The following is a 22,441-nucleotide window of genomic DNA, read 5'->3' on the forward strand; positions in this document are numbered from 1 at the left end:
GTTGTTCCATGGTTTTTCACCGTCTTCTGCACACAGCACAATGTTGTTGTTCGCACACAGCACAATCCTTGTCACAGTCGGCTCCCCACACAGAACGCAACTCGATGCACAGTATAAAATCCTCTTTCGGTTACACACACACAGCGCACAAGTCGCTTCGCACACACAGTGCAACACTTCTTTGCACACACAGTGCAGCTTGCGCACACAGCACAATAGTATTTCGCACACACAGTACAACTCGCGCACACAGCACAATACTCATTCGCACACACAGTGCAACTAGCGCACGCAGCACAATAGTTACTTAAGAACTGTACTCCTTCCCGGACGAGCCCCCATGTAAGAAAGAGATAGTTCTAAGTTTTATTTATTCTTTATTGGAATGTACGCTGTGTCTTGACCCGATGGATAATTAGGAGCGACTACTTTTTTGGCTCGATGTCCTGCTTATTTATACTCCCTAGCGTCACTCACCTTCTTCGTGAGCGTTGTGGTCCCTATTCACAGGCACTCATTCCCACATAAATGTTGATCTTTTCGACTTTTACTTACCATGGATGCTCTCTTTATTTGAAAACGTTCATGCAGCTTCGACTTCTGCTTGGCACAACAATGCTAGATCAAGTTATCCATCTGATGACTTACACGATTTTTTGATGTCATGGACTTGGCTGGTCAGCCCTTACTACGAGTCCAGATGAGAGTTAAACTCCAGTCTTGTCATGTGAAGATCGGCACTGCTACCGTCTCTGCCAGCAATCCCTTGATGATAAATCAGTTATTTGCTTAAATGTTAAGATGTTATGATCGCTAGAAGGAAAGAAGAAATAAATATAGATTGTCAAACTTAATAAAGCTTAGAATCGGCATTTCTGTAATTTTTGAGCTTGAACGAGATAATTTTATAAAACATTCATCAGTAGTGAACTTACTCTTTACTTACCGCTGAATGACCAGTGTAAGCTTTATAAATTATTGGAAATCTTCAAACTTTAACGGAAAATAGAAACATACTCAACCAGAAGCAGCAAGACTCAAGAGAAGATTGCAACTACTTGTTGCAGGATGCTATTTTTAAATAGCGCAACATGTTAATACCGCATCAACCCACCAACAGTTTATTTAAAACGATTAATTTCTATGAATAATATAATCTTTATCGGTCAGACGATATAATTACCCATTTGCCTTGTGAACCACTGCCACATGGAGTCAAGTGTTCCGAACGTACGGCACAATAAATTTAACAAGCATTCCGAGAAGAAATTGCGCTAAATGATGCCGCTTTCGCCTGTTTGCTGCACCAAAAGCGGACAGGCGTGCTGTACATGTTCGTGGGGATGAAAAGGTTGCTTACCGTAATATCAGTATCCGAAGTACTGCTAATTCCTGAAATCTTGTTAGCAAAGCCGTTGAGATCCGGCCACAGCTGTCTTCCCACACACACACATCGTTAGTAGCCGGTAGCGAGCCTTTCTTAGCTGGCTGTGTGTCGGTGTGCTTTCATCATTGTTTGTGCTAAAGATCCGATGCTCTTTAGATAGGGCGATGTATGGGGCGATATGTGCAATGAAGAACTCGTCTCCTCGCCCAACCGCTCTTCAGCCATCCTCTTCCCTTTTGAGTAACTCGACGGAAGCACATACATGGGTGATGAGTTTAATCCTTGCGTTCGCCAGCTTCCTCTCCCTGTTAACCTGCACAACTTCAACATCAAACGAGAGCTTCAAGTCTTAGATCTTCCGATTGTGTAGGGCCTGGTTGGACCAGCTTTCCTGCACGATCATCGCTTCTCTATCGTCAGCTCGTAATCAAATTCATCAACACACAACAGCCAACCAACCTTCGCCATGCGCTCATTGTTGTAATTTATCGTCGTCCAAACGCACGCACCGCATGCGAAAAACCATAAACCCCAACACCGAGCCGAACCAACAGTGTTGCGGTGATTACTTCAAAAGGACTCACTGTTTAGCTTTTCTGCGGCGGAAAAGAAACTCCACGATAAGCGAAACGACGCAAATGGTACGATTGTTTGCGTACGGGTCTGCTTTTTTCTCCTTTCTCACTTTCTTCTATTTAAATCTCGATAGATCTTTACCATTGTCGGAATTTGCTTCCCCCCTTTTTTTTGGCCAGCGGTGATAGAAGAAGCCAGATTGTTGTTTTTGTTCATGATGAAGCTTTATTTGTCGCGTTTCGCAAACGCTTTATCTTTCGCTTTACGCAACCCCATTGTCTTTGTTGATGATTTTTACATTCACTGGTTCCGGGGCGTGGGGGTTTTCCGGTTGATCTGACGCTCGGCAGAATCTGCGCTAGCTCGAAGGCGAATGTCTTGGTGTGCCTTTCCATGGGAATGTATGTATATATTTTATGTCAGTCGAAAGTAGGCAGATTTAATGAGCTCATTTTCTGGGTTTTCGAGGAGCTGGTAGGGCAATTTTTTCCACTCAGTGTCTCAGAGTGGCGTTTATGCTTTGTTGCATCAATTTGTGAAACTGCTGCACGTTTTTACAAGCGTCGTTAGCTTCGAGGAGGAATTTGCTAACCAACCAGTGAGAGAGAGAGAGAGAGAGAGAGAGAGAGAGAGAGAGAGGGGGGGGGAAAGAGAGAGAGATAAAACAATCACAAAAAGACGATCCATTCCGTACAGATGTTTTAAAACCCCTAAATCGAGCTCCCAAAAAAGACAACACTCAGTGTGTGTCTTTGTTTAGAGCAATTTTTTCATTTTTATCTCACAAAATAGCTCTGGTTTCTTCTGTATTCAAATACCCAACCCCGGGGTCGATAAGATTCCCGGAGAGGCTGGCAGCCGCGTGGCTGAGCTCCAGACCACGCAGCACAACTTCATTATCGAGCAGAGGCGAAAATTGAGACATAAACCATCGACGGCGTAGGTATCGGGCCAATAAAACAAAGCACGCCAACGAAACGAAAGCACCAAACCAAAGCTTTTGCCGTAGCCATTTTGTACACTCGATTGCGAAGAATGGGAAACAGATTAAATCGTAAATGGATGCGAATTGGGCGGTTGGAAAAACATCATTTGCCTTGCGGGGAACGCCAACAGAAAAGGCAAATGGCTAAAGCGAGAGAGAGAGAGATAGACAGAGAGAGAGAGAGAGAGAGAGAGAGAGAGAGAGAGAGAGAGAGAGGTACTGCTAAATGATTCTTCCCATGTGGTAGTAAAAATGCGTATAATTTAGAGAGGCAAAGAAAAAATCGGCAGCTTCTTCACGCTTACAAAGCGATGGAAAATGAAAACTGAGGTGGAAAAAGGGAAAAACTAAGAGAGACCAGCTTTTAACGACGAACCGAACCATTTGTTTGATATGGGCATGCGATGATGCAATGAGCAGGTGGGGCAGAGCGAGACACAGCATCCATATAACCCAAGCATAAAAGTGAACGAAAGTGAAATGAAACATTAAAACACGGAAAACATAAAACAGTATTTTTTATGTATATTTTGTTTCCATTTTTTGTGTTTCAGTTTGTCTTTTTTTTTGTTTTCCTTTTCCTTCAATAAAAATTACCTTTGTTTTATAACCTATTTATAATTTGTGTTCAATTTTATCGTTCACTTCTCCGCACGCCACAACATTTTTCTTCCTTCTTCTCGTTTGCTTTTTCTTACTCATCTTTTTTAACTTTCCTCTCTTTTCATTTGTGTATCTTTTTTTTTTGTTGGTTTTCAATGTTTATTTTGTTCTTTCATTTTACTCGGTTTTGTTGTTATCGTCTGTTAGCTGTTTTTTTTTTATTTTGTTAATTCTATGTCCTACGCTTTGCAACACTTTTCAACCGTTGTTCTGTTGTTCATGATTTGTTTTATTCCCCCATCTCCTATGGTTTTTTGGTTTTACAAGTGTTGTGTTTGTCTTTTGTTTGTTTTTTTCTTTCTGTTATTTCATCGCTTAGTTTTACTTCCCTCTCCGAGAGCAGCAGAAACGATTTTTATAACCGTTTTATTGATTTTCCTAAAGTTTTTGAATGTTTTTTGACTCGTTTTTGTTTTTGTTTTCTATACGCGATTGAAACTCTTTTTCCATCGGCATCGAATTATCGTTTCAGTTTCACTTGATTTATATGTGCTTCCGTTTCCCGTTTCATTCCATCAAGCGTTTCCCTCCCTACCCTCTCTCTCTCTCTCGGCGAGCTGTTTGATAGCTAATTTCGAATTGCGTTTGATTACCATCTGCTACGGAGGATTTGACGTTCAGGGTGAGTCTGGGTGTGTGTTTGTGTGTGTGGGTATGGATTTTTGCTTCTCTTTTCGTTTCTTTTTATTTCCTCATTTTCCATCCTCTTATTTTATTACCAAATATATTAACAGTAAGGGATTTCTTCTCTGTGAGTGTATGTGTGTGTGTCGGTGCCAGTGTGCTCGCGCCATCTTTGCAGCGGTTGTTTTATTTTCTTTTCGCTTCATTTTATATCATCACCATTATCAACGCTACCGTTATCGTTACGGAGATCATTCTGATCTGCTTATCCTTTAGCTCGTGTGTTCAACCCCCCGCCAAAACACCAGACCCCACTCATCCCACCTATACAGATTGATTTACCGAAACGAGCGTTGTTTTATTCGACTACCAGCGTGCTTACCGTCAGAGGTCAATTGCTCATAATTTCTGTCAGAATAATAATCAGCAGGAGTTTGAAAGGGAATCAAATCCCGGACAGTGGGTCGATCGAGCTGCTATTCCTTGTGTGTATGTGTGCAAGCAAGTTGGTGAAACTTAAGTGGACCGTAAGTTTACCCCGTAAGCTTCTCGGCGTCGAAAAGGATCGCAATCGGGCATTCGCAATCAGCCATAAACGCCGCGCGTATGTGTGCCTGTGCGTTCGTTTACGCTCGGTACGCATTTATGGAGGACTGTGCTGTGCCTTCTTGCCTTATCCCCAACTTTTTGCCCAGCCGGCGTAATCATTCACACGTAAATGCTGCCAATTTGAGAAGCATTCCAAAAGTCCATATATCTCGTCGGCCCTGGCCAAACCTTCGCCTGCCGGAGTATGCTTTTTTCCCATCTAATAATATCTTTCCACCCTGTTTTTCTTCCTCCTTTTACAACCGTACCAGGCGGTTTCGGGACGAGAGAATCTCTAATCGTACCCGGTGTGCTGTTTTCGGGTTTCGATAGGAAAAAATGCTCCCTGGAAACGCACAAATCAACAGCATGTGAGCAGCTTCACACAGCCACACACGAGTTCATCCTTTCGACCGAGCTCGGAAGGTCATTCGGAAGCGGGGTACTCTTTTACCGTGGCTGCTCCCGGCCCTGCCAAATGTGTGTTCATGTTTTATGCCCGATCCCGGGGTAAGTGCGTTTGCAGAAAGCAATTGGTATCTGCAGCTAACAACTGTCGAACAACCATCGCGCGTTGAGTTGAGTATTTCAGTTGCTTGCACATGGCCGGAACAGCGACCAAGAAACAAACATACGAGCGGTTGGCACAAGAATAAGCATTTTTATGGCAATTGGCCATTTGGTTTGTTTTGTTGGGACCAAACAAGAAGGGAGCATAGAAAGAACTGGAGCTGGCTTTGAAGGTTTCTGTGAGAAAGCAAACGAGCTGGACAGAAACAACATGCTGCGGGACGTTAAATGTTATTAGGAGCTTTTCCAAAGAACAACAGCCCGGTAACAGTTGCGCGAAATTAAATACATTTCAACCCATGACCACCAGGCCCGGACTCTTCAAGGGCCAGTTTAAAAACATACATTGTTTACTGCTGCTGATTTAATGTTCACACCAACAAACATCACGCTATTGGGGTTTGTGTGTTCAGATATGTGTTACGGAAAGGTTTTCCTGAGCCCGATTACAATTGCCAGACACGATGTGTTTTCCATATTTACACCGGTGCGTATTACCCTCGGCGCTGGTACCGGGAATCCTATTTGCGTTAGAATTAGTGCAATAAATCAGCTAAAAGCATTCGCGTTAATTATTGGCAGCTGTCCTGCCGTTAATGACGTTCGGCTTGATGCAATTATGTAGATGCATCGCCGGCCAAGCTAACATCGGTCCACCGTTGCCTACGCAACTAAACATGGCGCACCGAACTGATGGCACTCGGTGAAGCCACCGAACCGTCAACAAATTTAAATATGATTGCAAACCTCCAGCTTCCAATCAAATGCTGTGCTGTGAGCATTATTCCAAATCGAATGCATGTACCTCAATTTATTGTGGGTCTTTATTTTTTCGCTCAGCAAATCAGCCATTGAAAATGTGTACTCATCCGACGGGCACAAGCGCAGGCACCGGTGTGTAATGCTTGCGTATAACAAAATAATTATTACCGCTTAGCACTCACAAACATTAACAGAAACCAAACCCGAACACCACTCAGCACCACTTTCAATCAACATATTGCACCTTTTATGCGTGTGCGGGTTCATGCATTTTAAAAGCCTAAAAGGTAGCACTTTTTTGCTGCTCGCCCGTTTGCTCGCAATCGCATACGGTGTTACGGGTGTTTACTCTAATGGAACGCACAAACAAATCGCTAAATCGCATTAAAAAGAATTAATTCACCCTCCGTTCCTGCCGTGAAAGTGTACCGTGCATGGATGCGTTTAATGATTATCCGTATCGAAATAATATTAGTTTTGCGTTGGTAAGGTGTTTGCGAGATGCTCCCAGCCAGGTTAGCTGGTGCGTATAATAATTAATATGGAATTCTAGTACGAGTGGATCCGGTTGTTAAATAAATTTCCATTTAAAGGGTCGTGAAAATGTGATTGTGAGGTTTGAATCAATTAAAGTCAAGAGACGAAAAATGCATAAAAACTCGCACACATACACACTGAGGGATAGTTCTCAGCTAGGGTTCAGTATTGGTTTAGTTTGCAACAACGGTATAATACCTGATTACTGATACTTCACAGCATGTTATTGATGTGTTGCCTCCAGTATCGAAGCAAAAAATGTGATACTTTAATTAGCGTTTTGTCCTGCAATGCTTAGATCAAAGCTTAATCAAATCAAAATGGCCTGAAAATAAAAACCAAACCATAAAGGTAATTAAACGAACATACTTTACACAATCAACCATCAATTGAGCACTCCAAACAGCAACACATTCTAGGTAGCATTTGAATTTTATTTTTTCTTCCGTTTTTTCACGCAGCTTATCTACAATCTTCGAATCCTCTATTTACAGTCACTGCCATATGCATCGATTCATCGATTGCGCGAGCCTTTCCCTTTGCAAAACCATGCCCTGTCAATCTCGATCCGCATTTTTGTTTTAATAATGACCGATTTTCCTTACGATTATGCACTTTTCCGCTTGCTTTTTTGCTCCTATTCAAACGCGCGCACACACACACGCACCCTTACATTCCTATTCACACTACCATTACACGCAGCATTTCCTCCTCACTTTACCAGCTTTATCACTCACCCGGGGAAAATTCCATAACAAAGGTTTACCTCTCAGTTCGACCTACGCTGCACAATTCCACACGCCTTCCCGCGCTACCAGGCTAAATGTGAACCATTTACATTCTATCGTACGCATTCACTCACACAACCACACACACACAAACCCAACCTCCGTGTACCAGAGAGATCCGTCCAAACAACAGAACCAAACTGTAAACGCAATTTTGTTTTAAATATGCCCCTTTTTTATTTGCAATTTACACGCTTTCGAACGACAAACAAGGCTCACTGTTTTCACGTTCCTTTCCATCCGGTTTCCTATTGGGTACTTCTGCTTTTTTTTTTGCTTTGCTCCGTTTGCCAAGGGTTTCCATTTTGTTGTCAATTACAGGCAGCATGAAATTAGTGTGTGTGGTGGTCTGTGTGTGTATTTTTTTGTTTGTCCCATTTGCACATGTTTTTGTGTGCAAAACTTTTCACTTCACGAAACTCATGTCCGTTTCACCCAGGCAAATGGCTACTTTCAATCAATCAACTTCTATTAAGGACAACCCGCCATTCGGCTCATTTCATACAATGACCCTGTTGTTTGTTTGTTGCCGTTGTGTGGCTTTTTGGGAGCTTTGCATGGTAGCAGAAAATCAGTTTTGTTTACCCACTCCGTCGGATTAAACTGGACACTATCTTGTTCCTTTTGTTTTTCTACCTTGAGTGGAAGGGCGGCGAGAGAGTTTGGTATGAAGTGTTACAAACGAGTTGGTAAGAATTCAACAAATGCCCTGAAAACCTTTTCTTACTGTGCTTTTGTGTGTGTTTTTTTTAAACTAGAAGAAGCTGGACCGTTTGTTCGAAACGCCTGAAACTATGCAATGTATTTTGAACGGAGCATTGGTAGGTAACAACATATTTAGACACAGCTTGGCTCACTTTTGAAAAGGTGTCACAGTTGAGGAGACTTGAGATTTTAAACCTCACATTGCATAATAACAGGCGTAGCGACACAAAAAAAAGTCGAACAGAAACGTAATCTTTCGCTTGCTAAAAAAAATAATAATGGTACATCGTGCCAACATGGTTCTCTCAGCGTCGTATCTCTTCTACAGGGTGAATACGTTAAACGGTTTCTTCCTATTTTTGACATGTTATCTACATCTTTAGTGACATTCCATTGTGCACACAACACACAGCTGCATCGATCAGAAAAACTTTCCCCCCCCCTCCCAAAGCTTCGCACCGATGAAGCAAGTAGGGAAGTGTGGCGCTGTGTGAAACCTGTAGGAAGTAGTGAAAAGCACGACGGCGGCGTGAAAGAGCTTGCCACCATTAAAGAACTGTGTCTCGTTTGCTCCTGGAGAACTGTCTCTGGAGTTACCTCACACTTAACTCATATCAACAAGCACTCTCAATACCCATTTACACCGCATGGAAACAAATATCTTCTGTAGCAGAAGATCGCACTCGTGCCGCGTGACTCTTACTAATTTATACTACAAATGTACAAAACACAAACCGGAAGGATCTAACGCATCTCACTAGTCTTATAACGGCACATCGTCCGACTCGAGCTGCTGGTGTTGGTGGTGTTGTTGTTGGTGCCGGTGGAGCTGGTGATGGTGCAGCGCCGGATCCAGTTTGGGCTGCTGTCAAATGTCACTCGTTTCGTGACTGTCCCCGACGTAACCCTCGTCCGGACTGTCCGCCAGCGGGCCGGTGAGATGCCGCAACTTCACCGCGCTGCCACCATTCTCGTGTTCTTCCTCCTCTTCCTCCTCCTCCTCGCGTTGCTCCGGTATGACGTCCTTGTCCAGCTCGGAAGTCTGCGCACCGACGGAACATTTCTTGAGCGCAGTGCCTGGCTGGGTCTGTGGACTACTTAGTTGCTGTTGCTGCTGCTGCTGCTGCTGCACTTGCTGCGGTGGACCACCGGGGGAGGCCATCATGGGGGAGGCGAGCAGTGCACCATTGGCCGGTGCCATAATGGGGATAAGCTGCGGGTGGAACCCGGGCAGGAAGGTGGGCCACTGTTGGGGTGGTGCGGGCCCAACGCAGAACGCAGCTGCTGCTGCCGCCGTCGAGCTCATGTAGGCCACGGGATGCACCTCCCCCTTGTAACCGTCCGGGGGCGAAGGAAACTGGGTGTGGTCATTCTGCTGACCCTGGGGGTAGCCCTCGGCCGTGTACCGCACGTCGGTCGGGGCGTACATCTGATAGGCAGCTGGTGATTGTGTGCGGCTTATGAACTCGGCATCGTTCGCGTACCGTGCGATCGCCTTGCCCGGACCCGGTTGCTGTTGCTGCTGCTGTTGGTGCTGCTGCTGGTGCTTCTTGTGCGGTAACGTACGGTAGTAGTTGACGGGTGGCCCACTCGGTGCTGCCATCAGGCTCAGATCGATCGGATAGCCGTTCTGATCGAGGAAGCACCCCGGGCTCAGATGGATGTCCACCTGATGCTGGTAGGCCGAAAGGTCTTTGCCGGCTAGGGCTGCCGTTCCGCCGCGCGGTAAGGTTGAGAGTGCGGAGGACGTGAAGCGTGGTCCGCGTAGAACCATCGGAGGATAGTACGCACCCGATTGCTGCTGCTGTTGGAAGCTAGCTTCACTGCTACCGTCCTGCACACTGCTCTGTTCATCCGAGTCTTTCTCACCTAGATCGGAATCGATCGCGTCGGGTCGTGGACGCGTTTTGTGCTGACCACTCTCGGCATCGTTGATCAGATCCGGGTTCTGATCCTGATAGCTACGTGCCGACGGCGGACTGCAGAATTGAGCCATCGCTGTCATGTTGTTGAGGGTGGCCTTGTCAAGCCCGTTCGGATTCGCGTTCAGGTAGAGCACAATGTCCTGTGGATTGCCACCATCACCCAGCGCTAGTGCACCGTTCATTTTGGCCGCCGTCAGTGGTTCACCGATGTCGTTCGTTATCGAGGCACACTTTTGCTGGCTAGGAGCACCGGACCCATGGTCGGAGGGACCCTTGGAACTACGGTTCTTCTTTCCACCGGCTGACGAACGTCGCGATCGGGCACACTTGCACGCGATGATGCAGCACAGCAGACAGAGCAGCACAGCCGATGCGGCACTGGCGGCCACTATCGCAAGGAAGTACTCCTCCGAGAAGGTGACCTGCTCGACGACGGGTTCCTCCTTCACGATCACGTGCAGTGTGTAGTTAGTTTGCACGCGGCCGGCAGAGTTTTCCGCCACACAGGAGTACGTCCCATTGTCGTCTGCGTTGATGTTGTAGATGAATAGTTCGCTGTGCTTCGCACCATCAACATCGTCTATGTAGTAGTATAGGTGTAGGTTGGGCGATAGTAAGCTATCGTTCAGAAGCACCTGTCCCTGGAATAGCCACGCCACCGTGGGCTCTGGGATGGCCGCTATCCGACAGTCGAGCGAGATGTTTCGACCTTCCGCAATCTCCCGGTAGGAGGTTTCCGGTGTCACCACCGGCAAACAGGCAAGATCGTCTAGCGTGAGCGTCTTGACCGTTTCACCCGCTAGTCGCGGTGGTCCGCTACACTTGATTTCCTCCCGCTGCGGCACGTTGAAGCTGTTCAGCCAGGTGTACACGTCCGTAAGGTGACAGTCACAGTGCCACCGGTTGCTTTGCAGATTGATGCCGTGCAGCGACTCGGGCAGTACGTGTGCGCCACGGATGGTGGTGATGCGGTTACCGTCCAGCCGCAACCACTCGAGATTGTCCATGCCGATGAACGCTTCGTCCTCGACCAGTTCAATCTGACAGTTGCTTAGCTCGAGCGTCGTCAGGTACGACAGCTGCTTGAAGGCGTTCGAGCGCAGTGCCCGTATCGGGTTGCCGCTCAGCGAGAGACGCATCAGAGCCGCGTAGTCCTGGAACGTCTCCGTCGGAACCTCCGACAGCGTGTTGTCGGAGAGATCGAGCTCCACCAGATTAGTGAGCCCTCGGAATGCGCGGTCGTGTATCTTCATGATCTGGTTGCGGGCCAGATAGATCTTCTGCAGATTGATCAGATCCATCTTGCGGAACCGTTCGCTCTGCAGTATCGTGAGACTGTTGCCGGAAAAGTTGAGCACCTGCGTGCCAGGATCCATACCGTCCGGCAGATAGTTCAGAAAGCGTCCACCACACTCGACCGTCTGTTTGCCACCCTTCCACTTGCACACGCACACCTCCGCCGGGCAGCCCTCCGTCGAGGGTAGCGAGCTCCAACCGAGCAGCGCCATCAGTATCAATGCTGCGTCCCACCGGGACATACTGGCAAACAGTGGCGCACACACACACAGACACGCACGTACACAAATTAAAAAATAACACACGCACGCACACACATACACTAACACCGAATAAAGCTACTTCTGCTCAATCCGCCGACCACTCACTGACCTGCCCAGCGAGTGTTTTCTGCCTGCCTGTAGCACGTCACCGTTCAGCTATCTTCAACGGAATGCTCCGAACCTAACTGGGCCCTCATCCTACGGGGTAAGCAAGCTAGTGTCCGCGTACCGGCACGCTGCGACACATTCATCGCACAAGATTTTACACTCTCGATCACGGTCGTGTCCCCGGTTCGTTAGAGCCCGGCACCATCGTTTTCTTCCACGCCACGTCCTCGGTCCGACTTTGAAGAAGTAATTATGAATGACATCTCCGGTAGGGACGGGCGTGATTTGCACACTTGGTGCGATCCGACACGTTCGCACACACCACCGTGTTTTGATTCACGTTTGATGCCGTTTTCACTCACACACACACTCGCGCTCGCACACTGGACACTGCTTAAGGATGGGCACGTACCGCGGGTTCACAGTTCTCTGGGCGCGCTCGTCCCCGGCGGCAATAAAGTGATTTTAATTCGTGCACGCCGTCCAATCTCACCACCGTGATGCCTCACTAGCACTGGCAATTAGGCGCGTGCATAAAACACGAACCACGGGAACGTGATGAACCGGAACTCCTCGGGCGTGGAGCGTGGTGTTTCGTTTTTTCGTGTCTATGGTGTTTAATTCCGGTGTCACTCGAACCGTGCCCCCGTCCACCGGATGGCGTGCAACGGTCTGCTCGAAAACATCCCCGGATCCCGATAACACTGCGTCTCACTCCCGCTGGGACTGTGAGTACGGGAAGAGGACGCGCTTTTCCGTGTCAAGAAGCCGCTCCCGGAAATGGTGGGCCGGTGCCGGTGAGAATTGTTTCTGGACGCGATGAAGCGCACCAGCTGGCGATAATTTGTTGTTTGTTGTTGTTGTTGTTGTTTCGTCTATGCCATCATCAACACCCTTCAGAGCAGGTGCCGGCGATGGTGGAGCAAGCACTCCAGAATGAGGTCGAGCTGCATGAATACGCGGACACTGTAAAGAAGAGATGGAGAGAAATGGCGAGATATAAATAAATATTGTGTCAGTGAGAGGGAAAGATTTTTCTGGACCGCTTGTGGAAACCCCCTGGGAGGTGAAATGATCTTTTTGCGACCATTTTAACACCCCAGGAAAACGCGGAAATGAGTGACAAAAGAAGGAGGAAAGTTTTCCAGGTCACTCGGCAGTCGGATTTGTCGCCTGGTCAGGATGTCGCCAACATTCTGGTGTCCAGCCAAGTACGAAATGCTAAAGAATATGTGCCACTGAAGTTGGCAAGCATGAAATTAAGGGGAAAGCATAAGAATTCCATCTTTGTCCGAAAACTCGATTAGGGTCGAATTTATTTACACTGGTTGACAGCTTTCCACCGCTGAATGGGGGTCGTGGAATTGCTGAGGTGTTGTTTGTGTGGTGTTGTAATTTGCTGTGGGTGGCAAATGTCAAACGATGGCAAACAGTCTCGCCCAAGATCGTTTTCGACCCTTGGAACCAGCGTGGGAAGTGTTGGGTGAAAATTCAATTCCATTTAGTAGTAGGAGGTTTTCAAGAGCTACCTGCGCGAGTGTGTTGGTGCGTCCCGTTGAGTGATTTTCTAATCAGGAGTAATTTTCTCATAATAGTAAAGCTTTTGTGCGTCGGTAGGATAATTACTTGCGCTTCCATTTCCCATTCTCTTTACGGTTGAGGATGGTTGGGAATCGATTTTAACGGATCAATAGCTATAAATCCCCCCTCCTTTTGCTCTGTTGCGAATGTTTGATTATGCGACCTTTCGATCACTGAGCCCGGTGCCGGTGCCTCCTGCATAAGCACGCAGCCACATGCAATCATACGAAGAAGTGATAAATTTTCCCATTGAATGCTGTTCACCATGGCACAAAGTTCTATCCACATTAGTTACAGTGCATCGATAATAGGATTATTCGGTGCACTCACACACACATGCATAGAGTTGCAATTTGGTACGTTTCGAGGGTGGTCGAAATTGTTGCACTGGAAGGATTTAACGCATTTGACCTGCCAGAAGGAAAGGAAAAATGTGGCCCACATACGATGCAGTGTCTATGCACCAAAAGGGACGACGTACGGCGTCTGTAATCGATACTCGGTGGGGTTGCACCAAACGCGCGCGTGTGTGCGTGTGTGTGGGTTGCACCAATCGGTAATTGTTATTAAGAACGGTGCAATAAATAATCAATCGGATGTGAATAATGGTATTTGCATTGAAATTGGGTTACTTGCGCAACAATGCTTTGTGCAGCGGACTTACAGCGTGGTATTGAACTGAATAAATTATGGCTAAGAATGTGTTTCAAAAATGTTGCACCAAAGAGTGCCTGACATTCCCATTAATTTTAAATAATTATCTCCACTAGAATCTGGTGCTCTTCCAGCTCAGCTCTGGCAAAAAAAAAACCCGGGTTCTTTCTGTTTGTGTCTACTGCCGAGCCCTACAAAACTCATTACAGCAAACCGGCTTACGCTTAATCACCTCTTCACATCCTACTCCGAAACCGCTGGATGCAAACATGGATGGGCTCGTTAATTGAGTTAACTTTAATACGGAGTTTCTGCACGGTACGGCACATCGCTCGGTAGCAGTGCATTAGGCAGAAACACTTGCACACTAGCACCAGTAGAGCCTGTGGAACACGAGATTCTTACGGCTAGACGTAAATCTGTACGGTACCGTAATTGTGCCTTCTTCCATTACAAACGACATTGCCCAACCGGTAATTCTGTGTTTGCGAGAGCGAAAGAGAGAGAGAGAGGCATAGACAGAGCGAGCAAAAGAAAGGGGAATATCAACCTGAAATGAGGACACAGACTACCGGGTTCTACCATATCACAGGATACGCTGACTTAATCACGCAATCCCATTATCGACATTTGCATCTCCTGTGCCCCGGCGCTCGAACACCGGGCACAGTGTGTTTGAATGCGCGTGACATGTGGGTCGCCATAACACCTGCATATCCACCTTTCACTACCGATTTTGGGCCGAAAAGCTGGATGTAGGTATGTGTACGGTCGAGGTTGGTGACATCAGAAGAGGTTTTCCCCGGTAGCCAGCATCGAACGGCGTACGATAGTGATGAGATTCACATAGAAACAGTACACCAACCAAGCTGAACTACTCCTGCCTGAAGTGACTTGAAGTGGAGTCTGGGGTGCAAAAAATGTTTTCACCCAACACACACTTATACACCGACAGACAGACGACCGCCTAGCAACACACAGGTGGCAGCAGTTCGAAATCTGGTGTTTTTGCACTGCATTCTCGATTCGGTTCGACCGCTTCGGGGTGATGATGGTTTGTCGGGAAAAGTATCGTTGTCCAAACGTCAAAAGCAGACGATCGGGCACACAGAATGTAACGATAAAACTGAGCCGAGGTTGGAAGATTTTTTGTCCCTTCCAAGCTGGCTAAAAAACGCGCACGGAGCGCGCGAAGGATTACGTTAAACATGTACGCTGGGCCTGGATGCATATAGCCGGTGGATTGGGTTGAAATCGATAGTGCGGACATAGGCACTTCCAATATGCTTATGGGTGGGGTTTTGAGAACACATTTTTGATACTCTTAAGAGATTGAAGGAAATTGGTCTTAAGACCTCATTGAGTTGTCGTTTTGGAATAATAACTGATACAAGCGATTGTTTAACACAAATCTTAAATAAAATGGTATATTCTTTAATACAAGTTAAAATACTTAGTATAAAATCCCGAATGTGATGAGTTTCAGTTTTGACTCGATTTTTTGAAAAAAAAAATCTGCAACGTACAGGGTGTTTGGGATTTATAAACAGTTTGATAAGCGAAAAGAAAATCTTCTTAGTAAATAAAAATCCTCACTTGAAATAACTACTCTAAGCCCGGGGTGGCCTGATGGTAGTTGCGACTGCGGCACCGGTCTTAACACGGCAGCACTGGGGTTCAAGTCTCATCTGGGCCGTTCCCTCAAAGTGAGGACTGAGCCAAAAATGGCAGGCATGAAGTTAAGAGGTCGTTAGATCAGAAAAGAAGAAAGAAGAGAACCACCACTCTTAGCATCGATCACAGCTTCTATCCTGTTTCGCAAACACAGACAACAGTCTGTCGGGAAAAGTCCTCAAAAACTATTGAAATTTCGTTCATGCACTAGACTTTTGCTTTACTGAAAGTGCAATTAACTTTTTTTAACTGCATTTCAAACAAAATCATCCATGATGTTGTGGTGTGAGGAGTTGGGAGGGCAAGCATTTCAACTGGTGAAGTCTTAACTGTACATAAGACATGTCTACAGTGTTAAGCAACGTCAGCTTTAGGACATGCATGTTCAAAAACCCCTAACAGTTTGGGAAATTTTATTTGGAATAACGCAAGGAATGTCCTACCAAGTCTATATTTTTGTTTGATTAATTTCCTGAGAGCATATATCTATTTTGATAGCCGGCAAAAATCATCATGACACACCCAAAGAAATTTAGTATTATAAATATGCAATATTTATCTGGATCATCCTGTATTAAGTAAAAATCAATAAAACAAAAAAGCAACTAGCATGGTTTCAGTATAAGTGAGAAATGTCTAGTGGTTTTATCTTGGAAAACATTCATGTTGTTAAAAATGAATCATTTCAGTGTTGTCAAAAGCTGTCTAATGTAACCAGGAACGAAGGCATACCATTCATTGCGACATCTTTCCGCCACCGTTAATCAGCTTAAAATGATTCCTCATAATGCGTTGCAGAATTTTCCCGCTTTTTGAGCTGAATAAATTTCAAGACACTATTCAACGCTACAACCAACCACACACAGACGTGTCAATTACTTCATCAAAATCGCTGCTTTTGACGCCATTTCTCCACGGTTTATCCGTTCCAAGATGCAAATTGCATACCATCCACCGTTCTGCGGGTGTGCACTTGATATTCAACCAGCCATCTAGCAAGAATGTCATCGGCACGAGTGCAAAGTTCATTTTTACACTGTCACTGTTAGAAGACAGTTCTAGCGCGGTGTACACCAAGGGCGCTTGCTCTTCGCTGCAACCCGTGGCTGGTGGATAGCAGGTTTGTCTGGGCATCGTTTCCGGTAAATGGTGAATGAAAATATGAATACCTTTTCTCTTATTAATAGCGGGATAATCTTCTCGACAAGCGCAACCACACACACACACACGCTCACAAAACCACAGCGACACGGATACGGACACTTCGACCGAGGATGGCTCCCGTGCATGGAGGCTCCCACCTGGGTTAATGGGATGTTGGATCGTTCCTCGCAGCACCTCCCTCGCAGCACCTGCATCAAGGTGTACCGTGCCGTGGGAAATTCTACCGAAGAAACATGAAAAATGTTTTGCATCATTTCGGTAAAAGTGCACCCACTCATTTTGGCTCGAAACGAAGCGGCAAAAAAAGGAAAACAAACTGCTCCATACATTTCCCTTTTTTACTGCACAGAAAAGGGTGCAGATCAGATATGGAGCAAATGCTGGATGCTGGCACAGTGAGAAGAAAATGCACCCACAGCAAATCGCACACGATGAGAATGGTGCAAATGGCTTTGCTCTGCGTTTGTGTGAGCGGGGAAATGCAGCTCCAAAAAAAAAACAAGGAAAACCCCAGGCCAAGGCAATGGACGTTCGCCGTTGAAGGCTTCATCTTTTAGTCAACGACCCGAATCGTTGCGAGTGGGCCATCAAACAGCCGTCACTGTGAGCGAAGAAGTGCATAGAGTGGCAGTGTGAAGGAACTGAGCAAAGCAGACACACACACACACACTAACAAAAAAGCACAGGATCCACCAAAATAGAAGGTGCCGTTCGCGAGGATCTTTCATCTCGTTAGAAATCAACACGTAAGGGACGAGCTGCCTTGGAGGTTTTGGGGGGGAGGATGAAATCCGTGGTAGAAAAATGTGCCATGTTCACCGAAAAATAGAAGAAAAGACTGATGTTCTAAAACCGGGAGACGACGGAGTTTTCGCCCAGTTTTTCCACCCTCACACGCACATGTGCCGGTTTGCACCCGCCAAATGTTTGCTGTGGATGAGTGGGAAAAAATTGAGCAAAAAGTGGAAAGAGCTAGCGCAGAGGCGAAAAAACACAGACACACACACCTCGCAAGCAGGACGATAACCCAGAACAGGAGGACACTCCGTCACGGTTGGTGTGAGTGTAGTGGTGTCTCTCTCACCGGGTGCTTTTTTTTCTGTTTGCCACCATCGTTATCCCGGGAATGTCTTTGCCATGTGATTTTCCACCAGATTTCCATTTTTCTTGCCCCATCTGGATGGGAAGGGATTATGTTCCGTAGCATGTGATGTTGGCGTACCGTGACGTGATTCATACTGATTGCCGCACCTTGAAAACTCGTCGCGAAACTCACTCACACACACACACACATGCTCACCTTCACATTAGCATACAATAGCGGAATTTGTCGGGCGCACGGGTTTAGCGGCCCGACATTCTTGCGCTGACGGTTACAGTGCAGCAAAGGATTGGGCACATATAACATGCCGGCCTTCCCGGAATGTGCTGCCGTAGTACAAGTTGGAAATTGCATGTTTTGCTTAGGTTGAAATTTTGATTTAACAGCACCGCGGACAAGCGCAAATGGCACCCGACTCCGTTGTACGCGAGGAGGCGCTTGGGATAAGCTGTTTGGCGCTTGGCTGCACAAATGTCCTTGTGACGGTGGTGATATTTAAGTATTCTATTGATGGTTGGCTGTGCGGTGTTGGGAAAGTGTTTTGATTAGATTTGATTTAAATTTAGTGCACAGAAAATGTCAAAGACCGTAATAACGAAAATAAATAAATAAAATGTCAAAGTATGACAATTTTGGCAGTGGCGAATGGGAACATTGTATGAGATTTAACACATAAAATTAATCAAAAGACTTATAATAGCGTAGAGCTGTCTCATCTGTATGACACTTTCAGATTGTTTGTACAATTGGTTTAGTTTTGAACTACATAAGTCCTGTAGTTCAAAAAAACAAAAAAACTACATCTGTTTTTTTGTCAGTGCCGAATTATGATTCAAGATGGATGATGTTTTGGAAGACTTCAAAAAAGAGACACCTTAAGTAAATAAGTGTTTATCAGCAAGGTCCCTTCTGGTGTCACCACCATTTTGATGTTCGCCTTCGGTTATCTTCTACCTGAGCTTGCTGCCGCTTGCTTTTGCTCCATTGAGAATTGTCCTCTAGAGATAGTCTTAAACCAAGCTTCTGCTACATAGATGAGCCTCAAACCAATTATGTTCATGTTTTCTGAGTATACTAAAATTTAGATTTGTTTTACTGCGAATGGTCTCCGAAGCTTTTAAATTTGGATTTGAGTGATCTTCTTTATCGCCAGATTAAAGAAAAGTCCTGCATTAACCCTTTAGGCCGGCTCTTGATGATGGCAATCCGACTTCACCTGACTAGTGATGTTGGCCATTGTCATTTTAACGGACCTGATGAGCTTCACTGGGATTTAAAAAAAATATCTTTGCGTGGTACGGTTTTACCCTTATTATGCTGTCCTATGCTGCTTTAAAATCGCAGAAGAGATGGTATGAGAGTAGCTACTGCTTCGCTATATTCTTCAAGATTTGCCACAAGCTCGGTCTGTCAACATCAGTTCTGTTATGGTGGTTTTAGGATCGTTTGTGATAGTTTTGAGATGAACGTAAAAATTAAATAGCACTTTTAACGGTTTCAATTTTTTTAAGGAAAAATAGAGGATTATTTCTGAATTCCCCATGAACTCTCTTGCGTATCTAATTTTTGATCAGAAATATCCCGGTTCTTCAACATTTGCAATAGAAAAAGTGCGTTTTGTTGCAGAAGTAGATAAAAATCAAAGTTAGCAATTTCAAATCCATTGCTCAGGAGAACGTATTTGAAGGATTCAAAACTTAATTTGAAAATACTTTTACGGAAGTCATTTTTATCCCTAACGTAACTACAGGTTTTCCATCCACTTTTAAAATTCAAAGTAGTAAAAGACGACCTACATTAAACAAGCCTTGGTTAGAGGATAAGGATACCTCTCCATTCACCATTTGTTCACCACTAAAAAAAATGAAATAAAAGCCACCATCTGTACAAAACATTCAAAACTCTTGTCTTAAAACAACACGTGGAACCTATGCAGTCACCGACACGCATAGGAACCCTACTAGAGAAAGGAAGCCCAAACTCTCAAACCATTCTTTACCGTCCTGTCTGCACCTTTTCTTGTTTCGAACTCGAACTCATTCGTAAGCAAAAAACAATAATAGAGCGATGGAAGCAGTCATCCAAATTGTGCCCATCCGGTGCCACCGTCATTTGGTGCGGAAGTAGAAACCCATAACGGCTGGAATTGAAGACACCGGGATCGGGGAAGCACGGACGCGCGGTTCGGTTGAAGCAGGCGCAGAATCTACAGCTTCAACCGGGTACGACAAAATCTTTAAGGACAAGAACGGGAAAAATCCACGAGTTGCAAGGGTTTCTTTTACTGAATGGAAACAAAATTTTGCTGTTTTTCCTCCGGGTTTTTCCTTTTCCTAGGGTAGAGAAAATACATTACACTCACAACCCACTCACAAACCATTCCAATCGAAGCAACGGGGGCGGGTGTCGTGAATCGGGAAAACAGGGGGTGCTTTTTATGCTAAAAGTGAGCTGATTGGATGTCGATCAATATCAATATCGCGCTTGCATTTGAGCAACAAGAGAAAAACACACAGGAAACTGGTGTCTGTGTGGGAAAGAATTGCGCTGGAAATTCTATCAGCATTAAGATACATAGCCGCCCCGTTTCCTGACATCCACGTTCTATTCGACATTTGCACGTATTGTTTCCGCTCGGCTCCTTCCGCAATTTCTTCTCAATTATTTTACTCCTCCGTCCGTGTGTCTGCAACACCATACGGATGGGGAGCATCCGCGATTTCCATCGCCCATTCGCCCGGTAACGCTTAAGAGTCTGGTCCCATTTTCCGTTTATGTCATAATAGAGCCGCCATCTATTTACCGTACATTACTTCACGTTTCAACAATTTGTATGGAAATTGTTATGTTATTGAGTTCGGGCACTTCGGCACCATTACGACTACGGTGGCAAACCGGCGGCGTGTGGTTTCGTTGGGCATCATTCGCATCGCACGGACGGGAAGTGCAACACACTGTTCTAGCGCTGAGACGCCAGCCGGCTAGACATCGTCAGCGCCGCAACGAAGCGGATGCCATACGCCACGAATCCGTCTCCGGCTGGCGACAGCTCGCAGGCCGGGCCAGGAAAGGCAGAATTCCTTGTCAGAACGATCCCAACCGTGACGGCACGATGCATTCCGTGTAGTGGCGTCGTATCAGCTTCCGGGATCCACCCAGCATCCATCTGCAGCGCCGAAGGTGCCGAAACAAAACACACAAAAGGGGGCTTCTGGTAAAGAATTCTGGGCGGGATTCGGTGGTTATTGCTTCCGGTGGTAACATCACTCGTCTTGCCTGGAGGACACATGCTTGTACCACAAATCGAGTACGAAAGCCTTCTTTTGTGCAGCACAATATTTGTCTTTCGCTCCACCAATTGATAGAGTATTCAACTGCTGGTGCACCGGTTTGCGCCGGGCATCGGGAAAAGATGATTGCGACCGTTGTCGACCGGTCGGATGGCCCGGTGCTGCCCTATTGCAGATAAAATTCGCCAACCTATTTGCCAACCAGTCGCAAATCGATCGATAATAATGCCCTTTGCCAAAAACATGCTCCACCAGCTTGGGAGGGAGGATGGAGAACGTTTAGGTTTTTTTTTTTCAGTCTGCCACCAATACTTCGTTCTGTCCGAGATGCTTGCCAGATAATCGGATCGAGGTCCTGCATGGGATGCACACGGAAAGCTCACCAAAGCTCGTTATTTGCCTGCTGATTCCGGTTGTGTTTGTTGGGAGTGGATTTGGTGTATGGGTGGCCATTTTCACGTCCTCATTTTCTCGCTGGTGGTAAGAGGTACGATAACGAGCGAATCGGCCGTACATGGGCCAGTTTATTTTACACTCCGGTTGCCAGATAGCATTAGTTTATTTTTTTTGTTCTTTTCTATATTCGCTTTATAACATTATGCTTCACATCGGAGCGATGAAGTTGAGTGTGATATTACAGTTATCTGCTTGTATAATCTGGAGGTAGGATATATTGAGTGGATTAGAGGATTTTTCTGCAGCTTGAAGGTACATTCATGAGGTTGTGAAGCCTTTAATTAATTCATAATGAATGTTTATTTTGACTCCACTTTGTTGCTACTCTTGAACCGAAACGAAGGAAAACTCTTTTATAATTAAAACAATAATGAATCTTCGAGTTGTGTTTGAGATTTATAAGTGATTTTTTTCTGTTAGTGTATTGGTTTTTAATTGAATGGCATGAAAAATAAACAAAATTTACATCTTTGTCAGCATATTATAAATAAATAAGTTTTTTTTTATAATGCTGTGCGTTGAAGTGTGATTGAGAACGCCGGCCAGTCATTAATAATGACGCATATTATTCCCAATAAATGAAACCCAATCCTAGAAACCATTACAATTGAACGCAAGTTATCATTTACGGGTTTTCAGTATCGTAATGATGTTTGTTTTTCTTTTAATTAATGTAATTAAAACGGGATCGATGATGATAATATGCTTGAAATTAGAGACACATATACACATCAATAGCTAAT

At 45.5% G+C, this 22,441-nt stretch overlaps 1 protein-coding gene across 4 annotated transcripts in view; it reads right to left on the minus strand.

Moving 5' to 3' along the window:
• Positions 1–3,453: 3,453 nt before the first annotated feature.
• The window catches only part of LOC118512434, a 39,996-nt gene continuing 21,008 nt past the window's right edge, over positions 3,454–22,441 (minus strand). For all 4 annotated transcript variants that reach the window (XM_036056893.1, XM_036056894.1, XM_036056892.1 and 1 more), the window contains one exon: positions 3,454–12,743. In XM_036056893.1, the coding sequence (XP_035912786.1) occupies positions 9,054–11,648 (2,595 nt within the window). In that variant the 5' untranslated portion in view covers positions 11,649–12,743 and the 3' untranslated portion in view covers positions 3,454–9,053. The remainder of the gene's footprint in view (positions 12,744–22,441) is intronic.

Source organism: Anopheles stephensi, chromosome 3, assembly GCF_013141755.1.
Source record: "Anopheles stephensi strain Indian chromosome 3, UCI_ANSTEP_V1.0, whole genome shotgun sequence".
Lineage (NCBI taxonomy): Eukaryota > Metazoa > Arthropoda > Insecta > Diptera > Culicidae > Anopheles > Anopheles stephensi.